Source organism: Wolffia australiana, chromosome 4 (assembly GCF_029677425.1).
Source record: "Wolffia australiana isolate 7733 chromosome 4, ASM2967742v1".
Classification (NCBI taxonomy): domain Eukaryota; kingdom Viridiplantae; phylum Streptophyta; class Magnoliopsida; order Alismatales; family Araceae; genus Wolffia; species Wolffia australiana.
The window spans coordinates 6801292-6817489 of NC_135838.1; the positions used below are offsets into that span (position 1 = coordinate 6801292).

Consider the following 16198-nt stretch of genomic DNA (forward strand, 5'->3'; position numbering starts at 1 on the left):
CCTTTAGATCTTGAATGGAGATCAGTTGAAGTTTGCTCAAATGGGATTAAAATTAGGAAAATTATTCATGCATATTAGGCTCCAAAATATGTCTTTTATTGAATGACATTCAAAAACATACTCCCAATGAATTAGATATCATTATGAGGTATTAAACTGATATGAGGAATGTGCTCATAAAATACCTTTGATGATAGTCATTTTATGAGTGGATCTACTACCGTGGAGTTTGTCCCAATTTGGTTGATAAACAACTTCCCATTCTGAACTTTTTATTTCACAACTAGGAACTTGATGTCAATGAGATTTAACTTTTTCAAGCTCCTTTTGTTATTGGCAAACATAACACTTGACTGATTGTCATAATAGAGCTTCAGCGGCCTTTCAATTCTAGCAAAAACTTGTTGGGTTCTAGAGGCCTTGACCTATATGAACATGATTTCATACAACAAAAGACTTATAACAGAATCATAACGATATCAAATGAAACATTAAATGAAGATTATGTGTACGGATCACATCCATGATTTCTAGGATCATGGAGCGACACTAATCGAGCTGCTCATGTGTCCAGCCTCAAGATGTATCCATGCGATCCTCGACACACCAAATCTCCTCCTTGACCTTGGCTAGCTCTAGTCAACCTTTATCATCATCGATATGACTTCATGATCACATTGAGAATGGAGAGGAGTCATAGGGAGAAGGTAGAAGAAGGGGAAGCCTTTGAATAGTTCTGGCCTGGGTGAATTTCATTCAGGGCCTTCTGTTATTTATACTACATGGGTATTTTTCATAAAACCCCAAAACTTATGTATATTTTCTGACGTCCAAAAGATCATTTCTGTGTGACACTCTAGGCCCATGTAACAGTCTAGTCAATGATTCTAGAGGCACAAGAATCTTTGTTAGCCTTACAAGTTAATTCACTATTTCATCGTATAGATAATTCATGGCCGATCAATTTAACCAATTTATAGGTTGAATCTCCAACCCCTAGGGTGCCAAGCTACACCTCGCGCTCTAGCAGATATGAAGGAGTGTGTATCAACTCACTCATGGAACCTGTTCATCATCCATTACCGTGTACGCATAGTCTCTCATCCACTAGACGCTCCTAGGATGAGTTACGGTATGGTCATTTGTCAAATCCTAATTGGTCATCCGAGTTAGCACTGATGCATTCAAAAATAATTAGAGAACTCTTCTCCAATATTTTACTATCTTGGCCAAGGACTTCATTGCATTGTCTTCCTTAAGCTGTCTCCTCTTATGCTGATGGTGGAGGATCCCATCTTGACCACTCAATCATCTTCATGAACTTATTGATGCACCCAAACTAATACTTTTTAAAATCCCATGATTAGAGATCCTAGGTCATTGTCAAAGAACAATTGTCCATCCACAAGAAATCTTTGGTGTCTCAAATATAAGGACTACTTACATAACTGTGACATGAATCAACTTGATTGACAATTTGGTATAACACTATTCAGGGATTCACGTTGATCAATTCAGTGAACTCTTTCCACTAAAGAGTACCCACTATCTATCCTTTGTCTCCACACTGACGGATACGTGACCAGCCATACTCATCATCTGAGTGCGGTTAGATAATGTTATTCTATCCGGATACTTTGATGTCCTTCTCGAGTATCCTTTGAATAGGAATATTAAGAACACATGCTTAAAGACTCGTGATGTTTGTATTATGATCACATCATAATTCTCTAAGTTCAATCATGTATCCATGGACTTCAATATAAGCATCACATGTTCACTATAATGAATATGTTCTATTAATGAACATGGAACGTGATTTAGAATGTGTGATTGGCTTGCTGCCCACATATATTTCCATCAGAACTCTTAGGCTTGTGAAAAATATCGTCAGCTAATTATGTTAATTTGATGCCTTATAACATGCTAATTATTCTATCATTGCATGATTTTCACTTCTCTAAGATATAGCTCCTTTAGCCAACATAAAAATATAGCATGTCAAAAATTTTCTACTATCAACACATCCAAAAAATTCAGAACTAGAATACCCAACAATCTATACACAATCTGATTTGTTGTATGTGAGAATATGTCTTTTTGTTTTTCGATGGTATGCCATGACTCTGTTCGTTGCTCTCTAATTATCCATACCTCGATTACTTAAATATCTACGAAGTACACCAACAATACAGGCAATATCTGGGTGTGTACAAACTTGTGTATAGATAAGACTTCCCACAGCTGATGCAAAAGGAATCTTGTTGATGACACACAAATTACAAGTTTAATTATATGATATTTACATATTTTGATGCATTAAAATAATTAAATATGTGTCTTATCAAGTTTAAGATACTTAAATCTAATTTAAGATTGATACTATGATTTTTGTGGATTTAAGTGAACTTTTAAGGATTTTTTAACCTTATATTCTGAAAGAAATTAATTTTACAATGCAAAATATATTTTTTACAATTTTTTTGGACTTATATTCATAGAGATAAATTTTCTAGGTTGAGATATATATTTATTATATTTTTATGACTTAGAATATATTTAAAAATAATTTATTAAGCTTTTTTCAGATTTAAAATGTGACTGCCACATGTCACCATTTGATTTGTCGAATGGCGACCAATCACACACTTCCATAATAATTGGTTGCATAAATCATTGCAAAAAGGTGCAATTATGGCATCGTGGATCGCTATGTCATAATGCGCCTATCATTATTTGACACACCGATATGTTTTTTCAGAGGGGCTGACATGGACCAATTGAAAAAATGAGATATTTTTATTGCAATAAGAAAATAAGTAAAGAGTAAAGAGAAGTCAACAGTTTCAATGGTACTCGTGGGCGCACGTGTAGCACCGCAAAACATTAAAAAATAAAAAAAACAAAAAATAAGTGTTGACATGGCATGTAAAAACATGTGCCATGCCAAATACTAACAAGGGATTCATCCTTTTTTCTTTTATGTGAATGACAAATGTCAGTGCGTGATTCAGTTAAAAAGATAAAAAGTGAATATTTCATGACATGGTGCAACGCGACACCACGTCATGGAATAATCAATTTACAATCAAAAGGTGTTTTTTGTCCTTTTCCCTTGTAGGTACACATGGCGGTATGAAGGGCGCAAGGAAGCAATTTGGATGGAAAGACAAGGTGCTGTGGAATATGGGTGATTTGCAAGTTCAACCGAAACAGAAAAAGAGGAAGTGTCAGCATTGATGACGAGAGAAAAAAATGAAGGGCTAGGATTACTCCAAATTTACATCGCAATACCTGACAATCCGCATGTCCGATTGAGCTGAAAAATTTTAGGGTTGCTTCATCTCCCCTCCTCTTGTCATCTATACCCTTTGATCTATGAGTAGAAGTCTGGATCCTTGTGAAAATCATCCTTGAACTTGCTTTCTACTCATGTGGGTTGATTGAAAGATAGTGAGTTTTTGAGATCCATCAAGTGTGTTCTTGGTGCTTTGGTTGTGTGGGAAGAAGCATGTTGGAAGAGGGGGAGCTTACTAGCACCCGTGAAGCACCGTGATCCTGGCAGAACGTAAGCATCTATGGTAAGCATCTTCGCCTTACGTTGTTCTTTCGCAAGATCGTCAATAGCATAATTTGATCCTATTATCATCCTTTTGCTATTACACAACCTCTTTTCATCACCATTATCTCATCTTGCTATCATCATATCATTCACTCACTTGATCATTATCATGTTCGACACGTTCTCTACCTCACTCACTCAATGCTTCACGTCATTCTTCTTGCATTTTCTCTTATATATATATATATTAAATAATCTCAATTATCGATGACGAGGTAAAATCCTAAACTTGAGATTATCATTTTTGCATTTCTTGACTTTCAAAAGTGTTCATTGGACATTGATAGAGACTAAATTTTTCTCATGCCAATTTTTATTTTTATTTTTCAAATATATCCTTTTTGAGAAAAACCAAAATATTTTGAGAACGACCACAATATATCCTTTATTTGTGCCTTCAAATTAAACATCCCCAAAGAAATGACATTTCCTACGTCAAAAATGGCTCCATTTTTAGTTCTTAAATTATAAAAATCTAGATATTTTGTGACAAGTTACGGTTCCTGAGTCAAGCTTCATTTTGTGAAGAAAATTGGGTCATGCTTCTGCTTAATTGCCCCAAATGTGAAAATGTTTCAAACTTGGTTTTCACCTCTCCAAAGCTCATTTGGTCTTGATTTTTGTTTTTTTTGGTATTTGGTTCAGTAAACAAATTGATTTCCTGAGTGCTTAAACCTAAATGTTCATGGGAAGAGCCAATTCTGCAAGCATGCTTAAATTGATGTGTAAAGATGTCGTTGTTTGGGCTTTTAGACTTATACAATAAAATTTATAATAACCCTTAATCACTAAATACTGTGTATAGAGCAAGCAAGGGGTCGAACCACATTGAGGCACTAAGCAAGAATTTTTATCCAATTTTAAATAATTTAATTCAAGAATGAATTAATTTTGTGCTTAATAGACTTTAATTATGTATATAATTAATCAAAATTAAGTAGAAACTTAATTTTGATTTTAATATTTTTGGTCAAGACACTCAAGATAGGATAATTTTAATTATAAGATCAGATTAATTCAGATCACTAATTTCCCAATTATGATAAAAATTTAAGACAATTTTTATGTATTAAAATTGTGAATTAATAATAAAAAAAGGGACTTTGAAATTGGACTTCAAGATGGACGAACTTTTGGATGAAACTTTATTTTTAGGTTTTTTATATATTTAATTAAATTTATAAAAAATCAATTCCCAAATCTAGTGAGAGAAATTAGACGAATTAACCTAGAGAGAGAAAGTAGAAGAATTTGGGGAAAAAAAATGAAATTTAATCCTAATCTAAAAATATTAAAATGCAGAATGGATCGAAATCAATGTATAACTAAAGATTAAAAATCAGATATTGAATCAAAATCAAAATGCAATGCTAATTTTATTTCAAAACAACTTCAAGGGCACGTACATTTCGCCCATGCCATGGCGTTTTAGAATCTTTCAAGAATAAGTTCAAAATACAAATTAGAAACTTACAACTTTCTATGTTGAATCAGTATATGTTGACTTCCAAAGCAACTCATGTGTCCTTCCTGACCAAATCTTTGGGGAGAGCTTCAAAAAGTGAATTTCGCCTTCTTCCTAACCTCCATTTAAAAATCCGACTGTATGGATTGTAGAGGGGGAAAAGAAAAATATGTCCTCAAAATTCAGCTCAATCAGATGGCTAGATCTCAAAATATCGCATATTTACTAGCATTTTATCCTGGCCATTGGATCGTTTAATTATTTAAGAAAAACAGATTTTTCTTATTGGCTGACACCTCTTTTTCCTTGTTTTCGCCGCCCTGGATCTCGTTCTGACATGTGTTTGAGCGCTTCCACAGGCCCAATCATTGGAAAAATGATGCTCCATTTAATAGTTAAGAAGATGCCACGTCGCCCTCATTAGTGCACGTTTGATTAAAAAATAATAAAATAATAAAGAGGTAAGCTTACTGCAATCTTTTAATACACGTAGTGTCGATTTCTGTGTACATTTAATGCACACGGCGAATTGACTGTGCGTGTATTAAAAAAAATGAATCCCTTTTATTTATATAAATGCACGTGTGTCGGTTGCCGCGTGCAATCAATGCACCCAGCTTACCGACTGCACGTATGAGGAATGTTTGTACGTCATAAATGCATGTAGAGATCGATTCTCCATGTGCATTTATTGCACGGAAAAATTAATAAGAAGAAAACAGAAACGTACCTTTTCCTCGCCGACTGCGCCGCTCCTTTTGAAACAATCATTCGCTCATTATGGCATCACGCTTTGCAATGCCATAATGAGTCAATAATGCTCTCTCTCTCTCTCTTATTATTAAAAAAATATGCATCCACTTATTCGCCCGAATTTCGGGCGAATGATGTGGATGCCACGTGATATATATATATATATATATATATGTATATATATATATAATATAAAATGCTTTCTAAAATGCCAAATAAGTAAAATATGTATTCTTTAAATTTGTAAAATCATTTCTTGGTTAAATATTGGCCAGAATATTATAAAAAAATATGGGAAATTTTAGAAAATTAGCAAAACCCTTACCAACCTTTAGCCATGTATTCTAAGCCCTGTAAAAATTTATTCAATGCAAGGAGGTCAAATACCATGTAAAAAATACTAAAAATTCAAAACAGTAATAAAATCAAGGTGTAGGTTATTTATCTCCATTTATATATGATAACATGCAAATATGGCCATTAAAACACATAAATGTAATGTAATATTCATCAATTAAAGTTATTAATTTGCAAGTTATTACATACTCCTCACCATACCTTGAAGTGTAGTGTTTATTCTATTAGGGAACCTGGTATGGTATATTAGGGAACAAGACCACAATCCTCTAGTTATTTACCAAAATCCTTTGGACATTGTTCACCTGACCCACCATATCTTCCATACAATTCACCTGCATGGTCTGATTGGATCGTCTTAATCTGCTTGTTGAGCTGGATTTTAACCTCATATTTTTATTTCTTAAAACATGTCCAGAGATTCTAATTTCTCATGAATAAGATATATGTGGCCGGATTGAGAATAATTATCAATTAAAGTGATTAAGTTGTGTTGACAGTTCCCAGTTGTAAGGAAAGGTTGAAAAATGTATGTTTGTATCAATTCCGAGACACCTAAAGCTCAAATGCGACCTTTCCATTTATGTTTTGTTTTTCCCCTTGATACATATGATGCAAGTATTGATATTGTTTTCACCAAAGGGATCTACATTTCCACATGACACGAGTCGATCAATTCTCGCATGAGATATATGACCAAGTATCTTGTTCCATAATAAATTTGATTTTTTATTCGGTAACTTTCTCTTTGCCCTTTTTGCACTAGAGAGCAAAATTTCATTAGATGAGACATCTACATCAAGTATATAGAGGTTGATATCACTCGATAGAGAACTTGTTCCAGTTAGTTTTGATTCGTAAAATAGACTAAATTTTACTGTTTCTGTATACCAAGTATAACCAAAATTGTCCAAAACAGAACTAAAAACTAAATTCTGTCTAACAAACAATATAACTTAAGTCTCTATCATGTTTAAATGACAAGCAAACTTTTACTGGAAACTAAGCGTCACTATTCTTGCCACTTCTACTGAATTGAGATTCCCTGTCCAGATGAATCTTTCAACATGACTCAGTTTCTGGTAATGGAGGCAACCCCTCCTAGACACTCTAACATGAACAGTACCACATATACAAGGTGACTTTGTGAACAAACTAGAGAGAGATCAGATAATCTTTCTTTGCTCTCCATGCATGAAACTTAGGATAGTTCTTAACATGACCACTTATCTGGCAATGGATAGAAAGCACTACTTTATCCTGCTTTTGTTGCTTCTTTTGATGCAGCCCATCTTCAGCTTGCTTTGGTTTTGGCTGCTTCTTCATTTTTTGATATGAAGTTGTGCCCAAATTAGCACTTTCATGAGACTCTGTATTTAAATGTTAATATTCTTGAACACAAAGTGAAATCGAATCTTTAAGAATCATTTTTTATCGCCAAACCTTGTAAGCCAACTTCAACTATCTATATAGTAAAGGTAGAGAATATAGCGCAAAATACATGAGAATCTTTTGAAACACATCCATGCCTGATTGCCAAATTGTAGGGGCAATAGATCACATCTCCAAATCATGTTTTCTGACATGATGTTTTCCTTGAAACTTCATGGAGATAAACTTTCTATGATAAAAGCATAGGAAATAACACATTTCCATGTATAAGACAAATACTGAAACATTTTTCTTGGGCTTAGATAAGATCCTTTTCATGGAGACGTTATTTTTTAATCCTCTAGAATGATCATGTATCCTCTATAATGAAAAAATGATTGTAAGAAAGAAATTAATCTTACGTTATACATTATAGTATACCACCATATTGTTTGAATTTAGCAAAAAAATTCAAAAGTCCATGAAATAGTTTTAGGCAAAAATTCAAACATATTCACAAGAAATCGATCCCATATTATTGAAAATTTATGAATATCATAATTATTCTTTATAATAAAATTTCTGTCTAGTTCTATAATAGTTTTTATAGAAAATTTACTTTTTAATTTCTCAAAAGTTAGACATTTGAGGAGTTGAAAGCAATTTTCTGTATTTTACCCCAATAATGCCTGTAAGCCCGGACGTCAACGGTGTCGTCGTCCGGAAAGGTATGAAGATAATGCTCTGATACCAAGATGATGTGGGACGTCGTCAAAGGCATCGTTCGATAGATAATTCCAAAGAGAGAATGTAACTACGTGATGCGATGAAGCCCCAGATGAGTCTACGTGCAGGTCCGACTTGTGGGAATTCGTTGAGTTCCGAGCTTCAGGGTAGTGACCGATGATGATGACGGTGACCTTCTGACCCTCGTCGGAGCGATGACTGTGACTACGGCATCGAATGGAATAATTCTGTCGGGCTCGCACGTAATGGACGGGCTCAACCCGTACCTGGGAATTCGCTCAAATCGTAGTTTTATTGCTAATATTCTCTCACCTAAACTAACCCGCGCACGGTGGAGTGCAGTCGAAAATATGCTGAAGAAAGTAATATAACTAATGAGCATGATAATGGCGTACCTCGTCGGTGGGCGCTCATCGTCAGCATCTTCATTGACTCATACATTGGAGCGGGTAGGTAGGCGGAGGCGTGCTGTGATGGACACAGCTGGGCTCGACCGACGGTAGTGTCACAGCGCAAGAGCGGGTATTAGGAGAGTGAAGGCAAAGCTATGAGAGAGCAGTGGCGAGGAGACTCGAGCTATCTGCCAATCCTGGTGATGTTGGGTTCCATAGGCCTTGACATAGATAAACAAATCAAAATCTTCCGCAGTGGAAGCCTTGAACAAAATCGAACAGCATCGTTAAAACCATGTAATGAAGTACCTTTGCATGGATCTCATTTTTGATTTCTTTGGTCCGAAGCAAGACTAGTCAAGCTGCTCAAGTGTGCAGCCTCTAGACGTATTCATGCAATCCTTAGCAAGTAGAATCTCCTCCTTCTCATTGACGAGCCCGTTCAATCTCTGTCGTCGTCGTCCCGATTGCATCGGGGAATGGCGAGGGGGTGTGGGGAGAGTGGAGAAGAAGGGGAAAGGCCCCCGAACAATTCTGAACTGGGTGAGTTTTGTTCAGGGCCTCCCTTTATTTATACTAAGGGGGTATTTCTCATAAAACCCCCAAAACTTAATTATATCTTCCGACAACCAAAAGACCATTTGCATGTGACCCTCTAGGCCCATGTATCAGTCTAATTAACGACTCCAGTGGCCCAATAACCCTTATTGGCCTTCCAAATTAATTAAATATATCATAATATAGATTAATTAATGTCGGATTGATTTAACACAATCGATAGGTCGAGTCTCCAACACGTGGGGTGACAAGCTACATCTCGTGTTGTAGAAGATACAAAGAATTGTGTATCGACTCACTCATGGAACCTGTTCGTCATTGGTTACTGTGTACATATAATCCCTCATCACTTGACTCTCCTTGAATGACTTAGGGTATGGTCACTATCAAACCCTAATCGGTCATCCGAGTTAGTATTGATGCATTAAAAAATTATCGGAGATCTCTTCTCTGATATTTCACCGCCTTGGCCAAAGACTTCATCATATCATCTTCCTTGAGCTGTCACCTCTTATACCTAGGGTGGACAATCCTATCTTGACCACTCAATCATCTTCGTGAACTTCTTGATGTACCCGAACTAAGACCGTTTAGAATCCCATGATTGTAGACTCATTGGCCATAATCAAAGTTCAATCGTTCGTCAACAAGATGTCTTTGGTGTCTCAGGTCTAAGGACCCCCCCCCCCCTTACACAACTATGACATCAATAAACTTGGTTAACAGTTTGGTATAATACCATTCAGGGATTTGTACGGATCAATTAAGCGAACTCTTTCCACTAAAGAGAACCCACTATCTATCCTTAGTGTCTCCACACTAATGGCTACGGGACCGACCATACTCATCATATGAATGAAGCTAGATAGTGTTATTCTATCCGGACACTTCGATGTCCTTCTCGAGTATCCTTCGAATAGGAATGTTTAGAACACATGCTTAAAGACTAGTGATCACTGTATTACAATCTCATCATAATGCACTAAGTCCGATCATGTATTCGTGGACTTCATTATAAGCATAACATGTGCACTATAATGAATATATTATATTAATGAACATGGAACGAGAGGTGGAATGTGTGATTTGCTTGCCCACCACATATATTTCCATCAGGTAACAGACGCAAGCGGAGGCCAGTGGCATGTTGGTGGGCGTTGGGCCGATGCAACGACAGCTGGGGGGTGAAGCAGTCTGAAGGCTCAGAGATATGCACAACCAAATATGAATGGCGCAAGTGGCGTCAAGATTCTTGGCGTGGCAATCTGTGGGTGCGAGCGACCGGTGCAGAGCAAGGTATGCCTATGGGCACAGGCTGTTGTCATGGAGCTCGCTGCAAGCTGGGCGGTATCGATGTTGTCCAGGGATAAGATACCCGGTGTCCGACTGGGCAACCGATCCGAAGGGGCGGTGCATCGTGGTTGCATCGGTGCGGTGGCTCGAATGACCCGCGGTTAAGTCTAGGGCATGGGTGGTGCAACACTGGACCATGCCATGTACCCGAGACAAGGGGGGAAGTTTAGAGCACATCTGTCAGGTCCAAAGATGAATCTTCGACCAGCAACCCACACCCTAAGCATTGATTGACCACATGCGCGGTCGGGAGCTAGAGTGCTAGAAGGTTAGCGTGGTGGTACTTCCGCAAAGAGTTAGCGACACAATGAAATATTGCATTGACCAGGCAAAATCGGAGGCCAGGCGGCAGAGGGTCGTGCGGTGGGTACGTCTGCAAGAGTTGCAATGCAAAGGAGCCGTTGCGTTGACCAGGCGACGAGATTCCATGGCAGCTGGATAGTATCATGTGTCGCACCATTGTCGAGCAATTAATGACCAACGGAAGAATGGCAGCATCGAGGCATCAGGGTGGCAGCGAAGCGCTTCGTCAGGCACCCCTGAGATGTTCTAGGTCGCGTGGGAAAGCCAGCAACGTCTCATAGAGACTGATCTCTGACCCATGCAAGCTAGACGACAGAGGAACCACCAACGGTGTACTGGATTTCCACGGCGACGATTGCTTGGCAGATCCAACTGACGCGAGCACACCGGCAACCTTCTGCTAGATCAATCTCCGTTCCCTCTCTTCTTCCTCCTCCCTCTTCCTCCTTTTATGCTTCTTCTTGGTGAGACCTGGACATGGGTAACTGCCCAAAATGAAAAAAAATCCAGATATGAGAACATGTGGCGCCCATCATGATCTTGTATAGGGCCAGGTTGGGCCCTTATAAGAGGGTCCATTGGCCCATTAAGAAGGGTCCAACTTGGAGTGTCCTTTAACACCAGGAACCTCCTTGGAACAACATTCAAAGAAAGAACGATTCAAACAACAAATAGATGGCGATGATGAAGACGAAAACAACGAAGGTGAAGATGGAGATGAAATGATAAAACGATGAAGAAGATGAAAACACCAAAAGAATGATGAAATCAAAACACGGGAAAGATATGGACGTGCTTTTCACCCGAGGTTGCTTGAACCCGGGGGCCTTCGTTTGCGCCTTGGTGTGCCGGTCGGGGGGACGCAAGCAGACTGGAGTCGATGAAGACGATGACGAGGGCTTTGAAGATACGGCAGCAATCTCGGGCGGGCGCTCTCCGCCAACCTCACATTACTTTTCAATAATTTTAAACTTAAAATTTTATTTATCTTAATTTTTCATGATTACCATTTTATTATATCTCAAAAACTATTTAATCCCCAAATTTATTGTTTTTCTAAAAGTATTCATTCCATATGGAATTTAATAGTATTCTATCACTATTTTTTAGTGATATTTTCTATATATTGCCTCAAGATATAAAAATCAGATACAAAGATATACCAAGTGTTTTTTATAAATAAGTTAGTCTCATGCAAATTTTTATTTTCTGTACCCAAATTTTGATAGTAATTTTGTGGATTAAATAAAATGTATTCCTTCAGTAACTTTAAAAAAAACTTAACAATAATAATTATCGATAGGAAAATAAAAATGTGCATGGGATTTGATTTTTATAACTTCATATCATAGTAAGATATCAATTGTATTTTTCATTAATATCCTTTTTATTGATCATTTTATCATAAGGATTAATATAAGAGAGACACTAATCAGTATATTTCATAAATAAACAGAATATGACTCAATTCATGTCAACTGTTACGAGAAAAACATTTAAATGTTTATGCCTAGGACAAAAACTTTAAAAGTTTTTTTCTGTATATGAAAAAAATATTTGTTGAAACTTTGAAGCCACGACTTGCAATATTTTTAGTGAATTATTTTCTATAATACTAGAAACTCAATCGAAAACATGAAATGAAGAGAGAGAAAATGAGATCAATCTCTTATTTTATATTGTACAAAACCCAATCATGTGTTGCCTTGTCATGACTGGAATGAATATCTTTTTCTATTTATTACCACAAAGTATTACAAAAGACCAAAATGAACTATAACACTTGGTTGAATCGGATGGTTTTTTAGAGACGCATTGAGTTTTATTCTGATATGGCATTGAATGTTCTAGTATGGGCTTAAAATTAGATGTATTTTCTAACATTATTATACAAAATAAGCTACCTCTTGATAACATTTATCATGCATATGAGTAATCTTTCAAAGACAATCGATTGAGAAATACATGGTGAAAGTTGCATGGCTTTCAAATTTGCTGTGCTTTTCAAAACTATGGTTGAAGTATAACCTTCTTCCGGATAAAAGTACTTGAGGAGATGAATTTTCAAACTCATTAATAATATTTCGACAACGCATAGCGAAGACAATTCAGGTTTATCATGGGTTATGGAAAAAGTTTATGAATTCATCGAAAGCTTATTGTCGAACCTATTCATGTTGAGGCATGCTAATGTTCATGAACGACTTTTGAAACCATTGACATGATGAAGGAACCATGGTAAGAAAGATGCTCTGTCTGAGCTTCTCATTTTCGTTTGGCACACTGCATAAAGAATCCCTTTTCTCTCCCTTTGACAGCACATAAACATAATTAATAATAGTCTTAATCTCACCAGATACCAAACGTGTGAAGCTGCGGCAGCCCACATCCTAAAACTCTCTCTCTCTACGACTCTCTCTCGACATCTCTCTCTCTTTCTCTTTCTCCCTCTTTATCTTTCATTCTCTTCTTTCTCTCTCTCTATCTCTTTTCTCTCTCTCTATTTCTCTCTCTTTGATTCTCGCTCTCTCTTCTCTCTCTCTTTCATTCTCGCTCTCTCTCTTTCTCTTTCTTTGATTCTCGCTCTCTCTCTTCTCTCTCTTTCATTCTCGCTCTCTCTCTTTCTCTTTCTTTGATTCTCGCTCTCTCTCTTCTCTCTCTTTCATTCTCGCTCTCCCCCTTTCTCTCTCTTCTCTCTCTCTCTCTTTCTCTCTCTCCTTCATTCTCGCTCTCTCTCTTTCTCTCTCTTTCATTCTCGCACTCCCCCTTTCTCTTTCTTCTCTCTCTCTTTCATTCTCGCACTCCCCCTTTCTCTTTCTTCTCTCTCTCTTTCATTCTCGCTCTATCTCTCTCTTTCTCTCTCTCTTTCATTCTCGCTCTATCTCTCTCTTTCTCTCTCTCTTTCATTCTCGCTCTATCTCTCTCTTTCTCTCTCTCTTTCATTCTCGCTCTATCTCTCTCTTTCTCTCTCTCTTTCATTCTCGCTCTATCTCTCTCTTTCTCTCTCTCTTTCATTCTCGCTCTATCTCTCTCTTTCTCTATCTTTCATTCTCGCTCTATCTCTCTCTTTCTCTCTCTCTTTCATTCTCGCTCTATCTCTCTCTTTCTCTATCTTTCATTCTCTCTCTCTCTCTCTTTCATTCTCGCTCTATCTCTCTCTTTCTCTCTCTCTTTCTCTCTCTCTTTCATTCTCGCTCTATCTCTCTCTTTCTCTCTCTCTTTCATTTTCGCTCAATCTCTCTCTTTCATTCTCGCTCTATCTCTCTCTTTCTCTCTCTCTTTCATTTTCGCTCAATCTCTCTCTTTCTCTCTCTCTTTCATTCTCGCTCTATCTCTTTCTCTCTCTCTCTTTCATTCTCGCTCTATCTCTCTCTTTGTCTCTCTCTTTCATTCTCGCTCTATCTCTCTCTTCTCTCTCTCTTTGATTCTCGCTCTCTCTCTTCTCTCACTTTCATTCTCGCTCTCCCCCTTTCTCTCTCTTCTCTCTCTCTTTCTCTCTCTCCTTCATTCTCGCTCTCTCTCTTTCTCTCTCTTTCATTCTCGCTCTCCCCCTTTCTCTTTCTTCTCTCTCTCTCTCTCTTTCATTCTCGCTCTATCTCTCTCTTTCTTTCTCTCTTTCATTCTCGCTCTATCTCTCTCTTTCATTCTCCCTCTATCTCTCTCTTTCATTCTCCCTCTATCTCTCTCTTTCATTCTCGCTCCCTCTTTCTTTCTCTATCTTTCATTCTCTCTCTCTTTCTCTCTTTTATTCTCGCTCAGTCGCTCTATCTCTCTCTTTCTCTCTCTCTTTCATTTTCGCTCTATCTCTCTCTTTCTCTCTCTCTTTCATTCTCGCTCTATCTCTCTATCTTTCTCTTTCTCTTTCTCTCTCTTTATCTCTCTTTATCTCTCTCTACGCCATCTCTTTCAATCCATCTGTTTATCCCCCCATCTGTTTATCCCCCACCTGTTTATCCCCCAATGGTTGTCTCTCTCCCTCACGAACACACATCAGCGAGTCAATCCAAATCCAAGACAATCCATCAGCAGAGGCAATCCTGCTCGTTCTTCCTCATCCCCCACTCACCGTCCTCTCTCCTCTCTCTACCCGCCATTACTCCCCCACGCAACTCTTTCATGGGTTTCCAACCCTGAAATGGACCTCCAAATAGAACGATCGCCCCCCCTCAAGCCCACTCCCATAACGGAAGCTTCTCCTCTCTCCTCTTCCTTCAATGGCGATTCCGTCAACCACGCGGTGTACAAGCAGTGTATGAAGAACCACGCCGCGGCTATCGGCGGCCACGCCGTTGACGGGTGTGGGGAGTTCTTGCCATCCGCCGTTCCGTCGTCCTACGCCTGCGCGGCCTGCGGCTGCCACCGCAATTTCCACCGCAGAGTCCTGCCCATCGTCAACGACCACCGTCAACCGCCGCTCCTGCCTTCTACAAGGCAGAAGAAAAGAGCCAGGACTAAGTTCACAGAGGAGCAGAAGCTAAGTATGAAGGAGCTATCGGAGAAGCTCGGTTGGCGTATGCAGAAAGGGGACGCCGCCATGGTTGAGATAGCGTGTAGAGATATGGGCGTTGACCAGAGTGTCTTCAAGGTGTGGATGCACAACAATAAACATATATTTGTTCAAGGGTCCTCCTCTAGAAGAGCAGGCGGCGGAGGTAAAGAGACCAGCCCAAGCTCCAATTCTTAGCCTGGCTTTCTTCTTCTTCTTCTTCTGAGTCTTCTTCTTCTTCTTCTTCTTCTTCTTCTTCTGAGTCTTCTTCTTCTTCTTCTTCTTCTTCTTCTTCTGAGTCTTCTTCTTCTTCTTCTTTGGCTGCCTAACGATACGGAACCCTTTGATTATTGATTTTTTGACTTGATCTTGTTGGGAATGTTATTGGTGGACTATTGAGTTTCTCTCTTTTCTGGTCTCTCGCTTTCGTTGCTCTGATCTCTGCCTCATCTTTCGGCGTCTTATCCCTCAATTAATTATGACCTGACACGGCGAGGAATCTGTGGGTCTCTCTCGATCTCTATTCTCTATCTGCAATTATTTGTCGTCTGTGGTAAGGGCAAGAGGATTTTTCTTCCCATCTTTGGGCCAAACTGTCACGCACCACTGTTGGTGCTTCTCTATCTAGAAAATCATATCGGTGATGTGGGCTTCGTTGGTGATGTTAAAGGCATTCAAATCTCTTCTTATCTTCTGTTTCGTACCTTGCCGTGGAAGCAAGAGCACTGCCCAGTTGTCGACAAACGAGATAAGATGAGAGAGAGAGAGAGAGGGAGGAGAGAGCAAGCGAG

At 38.4% G+C, this 16198-nt stretch overlaps 1 protein-coding gene across 1 annotated transcript; it reads left to right on the forward strand.

Moving 5' to 3' along the window:
* The first annotated feature begins 14845 nt into the window (after positions 1-14845).
* Positions 14846-15811, forward strand: LOC144701750 (zinc-finger homeodomain protein 8-like). The gene has a single exon (XM_078573499.1). It carries the CDS (start codon positions 15057-15059, stop codon positions 15603-15605), a length of 549 nt encoding a protein of 182 aa, XP_078429625.1. The 5' UTR covers positions 14846-15056; the 3' UTR covers positions 15606-15811.
* The last annotated feature ends 387 nt before the right edge of the window (positions 15812-16198 follow it).